The sequence below is a fragment of the Belonocnema kinseyi genome, chromosome 10 (assembly GCF_010883055.1).
Source record: "Belonocnema kinseyi isolate 2016_QV_RU_SX_M_011 chromosome 10, B_treatae_v1, whole genome shotgun sequence".
NCBI lineage: Eukaryota > Metazoa > Arthropoda > Insecta > Hymenoptera > Cynipidae > Belonocnema > Belonocnema kinseyi.
The window spans coordinates 67555598-67564084 of NC_046666.1; the positions used below are offsets into that span (position 1 = coordinate 67555598).

General features: G+C 35.7%; 1 protein-coding gene across 1 annotated transcript; it reads left to right on the plus strand.

The window, feature by feature from the left end:
* Positions 1-469: 469 nt before the first annotated feature.
* Positions 470-8093, plus strand: LOC117181949 (nuclear receptor subfamily 2 group E member 1). Its single transcript, XM_033374976.1, has 4 exons — positions 470-536; positions 6729-6965; positions 7051-7313; positions 7422-8093. Exons 1-4 carry the CDS (start codon positions 470-472, stop codon positions 8091-8093), a joined length of 1239 nt encoding a protein of 412 aa, XP_033230867.1.
* The last annotated feature ends 394 nt before the right edge of the window (positions 8094-8487 follow it).

Sequence of the window (8487 nt, forward strand, 5' to 3'; positions counted from 1 at the left end):
GTTTGATGCCGATGAGTAGCATCGTCGTGTCGCGTCGCCTACACAGGAATCAACCCCTCCAAGTCGAGGGGTGGCTCCAGCCAACACCGTAAGATCCCGCCCTTTCGCAGGGGTAGGGAAGTTGGCCGACCAATCTCGCAAGGGACCACTTTGAAAAGCTACATCAAACCAGACCTTCCAAAAGTCTATGTGGTTGATGACTGTCAGACAGAATTCATTCAAGAGTGAGACGTAGAGAGCAACGGTGACAGTGCTTTTGCATGCTCGCAGAAATAAAAGAGGGTAGCGGGCCTTCCTCTTGCAATTAGTTTCGGAAGCTTCTCATTGAGACTAAGGACAAGTCGAACATTTAGTTTTTCCAACGGATATATATATGTAATAGTTTCAGTTTTTATCTAAACCCAGTGAATGTGCAGTGTCAAACGGACAGTTTTTCTCTTTTTTGGAAGATAGAAAAATATTATTCACAATGCAGAGACAAGAGTCACCATTAAATCGCGTTTCCGCGAGCCAGCAGAAGATGCAACCATCCTCAAGTGAGTTCTATTCTTTGATATTTAAAGGTATTTTGTTTTATTTTTTTTGACCGGAAGGCATTGTTGCATTAAGTCCGTGCCCAGGAGCATTTTGAAGAAATTTAATTAGTTTACTTAGCTGAAAATCCAGCTATTTAAATTGTTCCATCTCTTCAGGCGTGTCACAAAAATGATGATAAAGTTTAAATATGGCTTTGCTTTGATGCAGTTTAATCAGTATTTTTAAGAAATTAAAAAAAAAAATATATATATATTTATTTACGCTTTCAAGATATTTTTTAACTTTTGGCTGTTCCATATTTTGCGCTTGTAAATGAATGACCGCCACTATTATACATATTTTGTTCTAAATTATGATTCTGATTTAACTCGCTTAACAGATCAAAGTTTTAGTTAGAGAAATTGACTTTAATTTTATTTGGCTTAAATAACAATACTTCACTTATTTATTACGGAAAAAGTGTATTAGTAAATCTGCTATGCTAGATAGTAACGCGGGTTATCGTATGCAATTTTCTTAGAATTTGTAAGTCTCCTATTTCGATTTCTGCAAGGAAAATAGTTGGCTACACTACTTGACGTATTCAGATTCAAACCCATGTTTTGTATTAAAAGAACGCCGAAAGTCTTCTCTTAGGTTAAATTAAGACTTCCCGGTCTTAAAGCAAGGCCAAGATACTTAATTGAAAACAGAATTTTTCTGTGTAAATTATTGAAAAAAATGCGTAGCAAGAGTCGCGTTACTGCCTTCTATTTAGTGGAATCAACAATACATCTTTGTCCATGTTATATTAGTGAATTCTGCCGATTTTGAAATCCTTTGACTCCTGAATAGAAATTCCCAAAAATAAAGACTTGATAGTTAACTTTAGAGTAAATAACCTATAAAAATTGTTCTGACAGAAAAAAGGTTATTATAAAGTATTCTTTTTCCGGAAATTTAAAAATTCGGCAATTTACTATTTCGCGGAATTTGAAATTGCTGAAATTTAACATTTTCGGAATCTATAATTTCAGCAATTAATTATTTTTAGGAATTTGAATATCGGAATTTTACTATTTGAGGAATTTACAAATTTGGGTTCTACAATTTCAGGAATAAATATTTTCGGAAGTTTTATTTCTTCTTTGAAATTTCAGTTTCCTTAATTTTTTTCTCAGTAATAATTCACATTAGGGATTTTTTTAATTTAGCAAAATTGAGATAGTACTCGATCTCATTGAATGTCTGATAACAGTAAGGAATAATTGTTAAATATAAGCTGAAAATTATACTTGGTTTCAAATTTTCAATTACCGTGGTCGAACTTCAATAATTTTTGGTTAAAAATTCAATTATAATTGGTTAAATTTTCAACATATTTCTAACAGTAAATTAGTCACTATTCGTCAAAATAATGGGGAAGAAATTTATCGGTGTAAAAAATACAAAAATTTTGTCTTGATAATTAAAATGTTTGGAACACAAAAACTAGAAAGTAAACAAAGCGAGTCGGAAAAGCCTCGGGAAAAGCGGCTTCAATGTTTCCAGACGACGCCACCGCCCGTGATGCACATCTGTGCCACAGAAACCCAGTTGGAAGCTGTCAAGATTCACAATTGGAGCAATATTGGACCAATAAGCCGCCAATATAATAAATTTAAAGTTATAAGCAATAATCAGGGTCCAACATTGGGCCAATATTAGCAACAATACTACTGCCTATATTTGTCCATGCATGTAAAAATGTATTGTCCATGCATTGTAAAAATATGAAGTTCATGATAATTTATATCTTTTTGCTTAAATTGCTCAGATTTAATCAAATTATTTGAAACTGCACATTTGAATTTACAATTAGCCGAGGAATTACAATTTTAGGGTGCCAATCACTTTTTGACCTGTGGATGAAAAACTGACTTTATGATTTTCAAAAATAAAAGTGGCCTATGCGTTTCTGTATGCGATTGTTACTGATTTAAAACTAATTTAGCTGATTTGTCCACTTATATGTACGCTGATTTGAATCAGGGTTATTTTCATCGCTCTTTCATACAAAATTTCATTCATGCCTGATGCATTAATTACTTTCAAACATTCTTATTCAGGACAATTTGTAGTTTGTTTTATTGCCAACACATCGTTAATGATATCAAATTATTTTGAATAAATGAATAATTCTCCTGAAACTGTTCAAAAATGTTTCGGATTTACCATTTTTGTCTCTTGGAAGACTAATAAAATTCACTAAAATTATTTTTAAAATCTGAATCAACATAACCAAATGATGTAAGATGCAAATTTATTTTTCCAACAATAAGTATAAGTTCAAGAAAAATAGTGGTCTTCGAAGTTTGAGTCAGTGTTAGAAATTAGGTAATTCTGCGATCTACGCGTTATCAGACGTAAAAATACTTTTTCTCGATATTATTATAATACCATTAAGACATTTCTCTTTCAGGGTAACCGTGACTCACTCGGCGATGAAGAGTGTAATGTAAGAAAGGGGGAATTGATTTTTAGATTGATCTAGGATTCCCGTGTTACTTATTTAAATAACACGATCGTTCTGCAACACTGCTCCGACCCAGTTCTCTGATTAATTTTTCTGTCCTGGCATACCTCTGTAGCTTCATTGATAACCATGTATTTTGTCATTCAAGCTCTTGTGTTTCTGTGGCTTCTTATGTCGATAATAATTAGGGCCTCATTCACACACCTTAAAGAATTTTTTTCATATTCTAAGAGGATTATCTCATTACTCACTTTCCATTTCATGATTTTTTGGAAAGACAAAAATCGCAGATTCCAGATATTTTTGGCAGTTTTAGTGAAGTTATGCATTTTATTGAACTGAAGTCTAAAAATATTAATTTTCCTAGGTGAAATTAATTAAAGTAATAAATTCGTTAGCCATAAATAAAATGAATCAATGTTCTTTTTATTTTATTTTTATTGAGGAGAACTTTTTGGTGTCTCATCGAAAAATATATGAAAAAGGTCCGAAATAATCAAAAGCTCCCTCCCTTTTATTTTGGTTCTCAAAAAGGACTCTTTGGAGTATCATACTAATAATGTGTATTTTTGTCCCGCGGATCCCCTTTTAAATGATTCTCTATACTCAGTTACCCATATACAGTAGTTTGTAAGGTCACGCAAAGACCCTAATTTCATCTCGTGTGAAACAAAGGGCATGTGGCATTTAAACGATACTAGCCATCAGTGAGTTTTGAACGCGATACTACCCCCCGCAGTGACGCGCTCATCCATGAGAAAGTGTCGACAGATGTTTGAAATAATAGAATGTGGGACGAATCACCGTGAACACCAACAGGTTGTAGCGGATGTCCCTATATGCAACGAATAAGCGCCATTTGGCTAAGAATCAGTGCGCTTCGTATTAAACTTAATTGAAAAAGCCAAGCTCAGCCACTTTAACTCAAAATTTGATTTTAAAATGCAGAAAAGTACAAAGAAACTTAATGTGATGAAGGATATTTCTTATTTATTAAAATTTTGACCAGAACAGAACGTTTACACGCTTCTTACACTTGAAAACAATTGAAAGTGCAATTAAACTTAGGGGTATGAAATAAAATTAAACAAATCGAGTGTTTCAAAACTATGTATTAATTTTAACTGTCATCAGCAGGAATTCAAGTAAATTTGACTTTAGTATATGTCATGCGTCTAAGATATGTACACTGCACGTATATGTCAGATAAATAACAGTATATATGTATGTGAAAGATGAGGTTGAATATAAAAAGTTGAAAACTGCTCTTTCACTTGCTTTCCAGAAGGGCATATATTCGAACCACATTAGTCACATTTTACCCCCGTGAGCAGGTTTATCGATGAGAACATATAGCGCATGTTGAACGACAACCCTAACCAGCCATATCATCGAAAAAAGCGGAATTGAAACAAACGTGGTTATCGAACTACTAGTTGTGAAGCACATGTCGCGAAATTCCCATGGCCCGCTGCACCCTTCATGTGGCATCAGCGTGGCGCATCGGCATTGCCACCCTCAACTAATGAGTAGAAACTGACACGCATCAAAAGCACTTATTCGTTTCAAAGTATTAGATGACATGATTACTAGTGATTAATTCGAAATCGAAATCAATATAGCTTATTTTTACCATTTTTCTTTGATGCGAAAGGAAAATAATGTAGAGAAAAAATAGTTTAGAATAGTTTTACCGATCATTCCGATTATATAATAATCAACGAATGAAAATATATTTGAAAGTTTTTAAAATATATGTAGTGTTTACCTTTACCGTCTTTTGAATCGTATTTCATATGGAAAATGGCCAAGGATGGAAACGCACTACGCACATTTATAAGTATATAAGAGAGCAGGTAGTTCAATGATATAGGGTGAGTGAATGCTCGCTCACCCTTCTCGTATAAAAGGCAAAGTATGAGAAACTTATCGATATTTAACAAGACGACACAGGGTCTCGACACGCAAACCAGTAACTCAATCAAAATTGCATTTGGCAATGCCACGAACTAGGCGTGGCAAAAGGCGCATACGTTACAAGAAGTGAATTTTTTATGACATACGATGGGTATATATGATACACGACGTGCTTCATGCCGCGGTCTTCATCCTTTAAGGCAAAACCGAAATAAATTTTTTTTAAAAGTAGTATATATAACACTGCGCAGAATACAGCATCACTTGAATTATACAAAACGGTTTCGTTTTTTCAATCAAAACAAGTATATATTATATACTGTTTAAAATATTATATCTATATACTGAAACAAAATTCTAACACAAGCTCATTGTTATTCAGTTCTATAATTTTTCCATAAAAGAAAACCTTATAATTCTTTTCATGCAGTAATTTTTAATTGAATATGTGAATACTTCGACATAAAAACACTTGCGTATATAAAGCACATGTGAATACATATGCGAGGGTGAAGAAGACCGGATGTGATTCACGCGAGGGTTAATAGGCATTCTTTCCCCAGAAATGTATCATTAAAATGAGACTACACAGAATAAATTTGACTGTCTTACACAATTTTTTGTTTTTGTTATGTCCGAAATTGATGTTTGATATAAAAACTATTTCTTTGGGTCAACAAATCTGAACACTAATTTTTTTAATTTATAAATTATAATTATCACAATCCCCGTTTAGGAACAATTAGGAAAACCGAAGGAAAAACACTGATTAGGGTTAGGTAAAAAACTTTTATTCTATACAATAATTCAAAGCGTATGCAGTTCAAGAATTTATCATATCAATAAAAGAAAGCAGTATGCTGTATCTTGTATCTTGAATGCGTGACGATTCTGATAATATGGAAATATTTTGGAATCTGCTTAGGGAAAAATTCCTGTGCTCTAAAGTTCCGATTTCAACTACAATTATTTATTCACGTAGAACCGTTCTCTCGGCTGTCAGCGGAATCGAGAAGTCCCTTCAGCAGTGTAAATGGTTCTATTGTAAGGGATCGTAAAAGAGTCGTCACGTCCACATAATAATCTCGCACAGAATGCGGGTATTTTGAGTACGAATCCGTTTACGAGGGAAAACACCGATTTGAGAATGAAGGCAGGGTGAATGGATCGATTTGTCGTTCTCCTCTCGACGTTGTCGACACCGTTGTCGTCGTCAAGTTGTCTTCATCATCTGCCTTCGAACCTGTTGTGTCGTTGAGCGCGCCTTGCCATCATTCCGCAGCAACGTGGGACTATACTAGACGGCAGGTCGCGTTATAATAGGGTCCAAATCCTTGTCGCGAGCTCCGCCCCCGTCATTCAGTCCAAGCCAGTAGATGAAACCGTGAATGGACTCTGAATAGACCGGATGTGGCTGCTGCATTCACCGACTAAGTGAGCAACCAGAAACACGACACTCGATCGTATCGCGATCTACCAATCGATTCTCTCAGCTTCTTTATTCTCTTTAGAGAACCACTTTTTTGTAGGATAAATGCTTTTAAAGCACCCACAAATACCTACCTTCTACCTTTCGACCCCTGCCTCTTCTAGGACAAATATATTTATATCATGTGCCTCATCAACGTTAAATATGCAAAGCGGAGAATCGCACGTCTTGCGCCACAATATATAAAAACTAATCAAGCTCATTACTTTTGCATATACCCTTAAGCAAAAAATTCTTTTAGTGTTTTTTTTTTTAAGTACAGAAAATATATAATCTTCTTCTTTGTTTCAGGCCGCATCTTGTACGACATTCCCTGCAAGGTATGCCGTGATCACTCGTCCGGAAAACACTATGGCATATTCGCCTGCGATGGATGTGCTGGATTTTTTAAAAGATCAATTCGACGAAATCGGCAGTACGTTTGCAAAGCAAAGTCTGAAGGTGGCTGTATGGTCGACAAAACACACCGTAATCAGTGTCGTGCTTGTCGCTTGACCAAATGTATTCAAGCTGGAATGAACAAAGATGGTAAGAACAATTAAAGAAATATTCACATACTACACACATTTAATTATTGATTATTTTATTTATGAACCATTTTTTAATGTTACAGCTGTTCAGCATGAAAGGGGGCCACGCAACTCGACGTTACGTAGACAAATGGCCTTGTACTTGAAAGAACCAGAAATGATGTCAAATCTGGTACGACCAACCAATGTTTCCGTCGCTGCGGCAGCCGCAGCTTTGGATCTTGCTCTCCCAAAATCTACAATGGAATCCCGAGTATCTGCTGCTAATAATATCCCTCCACCCCATCACCATCCGCATTCACATCCAATGTATGCGCATGGCAACGTCAACATGAACATGTGCAAGGTGAGAATGGTCAGAGGCATAATTCAATTTGTCCAATTATCAACGTTTTTTTTATGATTACTCGAAAAACTGAACATTTGACTAATTTTCTCTAAATTAATGTTACAGATGCCTATTACTCCTACTGGTATACCATTTACCCCCGCCATCACTCCCGAATCTGTATGTGAACAAGCGGCGCAATTACTTTTCTTGAATGTTCGTTGGGCAAGGGATTTAGCCTCAGGAACGAGTTTGTCAATGGAAGACCAACTGACGCTTTTAGAAGCTTCCTGGAGAGAACTTTTCTTACTTGCAGCAGCGCAAATATTACCCAACTTGGACCCAACTCCACTTTTACCTCCAGGACCACAAAGTCTAGCACTGGCTATTCAAGTCAGCAGATTCCGTGACACTCTGTTAAGCTTTCATGCCATGAATCTAGATGCACATGAGTTTGCATGCATCAGAGCAATAGTTCTTCTTAAAGCTGGCCTTGAATGTGAGTCAGTACCTAGTAGTCGAAGCAGTAATGGATCATCATCGCCTAATACCGGAACCTCAACGGGCAAACTCAGAGATCCTGCGACTGTTGCAAGACTACGTGATAGTTTCCATCTGGCTCTCGGTCAACGTTTAAGTACTGCTGCGTATGGTACCCTCAGATTTGGAAAATTGCTCCTATTACTACCCACCCTCCAATCCGTATCGGCAGGCACAATAGAAGAACTCTTCTTCAGACGGACAATTGGCGTAATCCCTATAGAAAAAATTATTGGTGACATGTACAAGAGCGCTTGATTATCACTCAGTTAGTTAAACCGAATACTTTCAGGAAGATTTGACAATTTCAATTCTAGTATTTTTGAACTCACTAACAGTGCATTTGTGATCAGTCGCTTGCTCATATATTATAATTAACCACGTGTCTTGTTATACAAGACACAACTTTTAATTGCTGGACTGTAGTTTTTTTTTAAACAATGTAAGAATATTAATGACGTAGAAGAAGAAAATCTGTGATATAGACATATCACGATAAATTTCGTTACTAAAGCCCCGTTATGCATCACATGGGCCTTAAAGCATATTTTTTTATTATTGGATGCAAACGCAAAATTGTGCACAAAGTGCACTTGCTGCAATAACAAATTCAACAAACATGTGTACCTAAGTATTTGTCTATTTACTAATA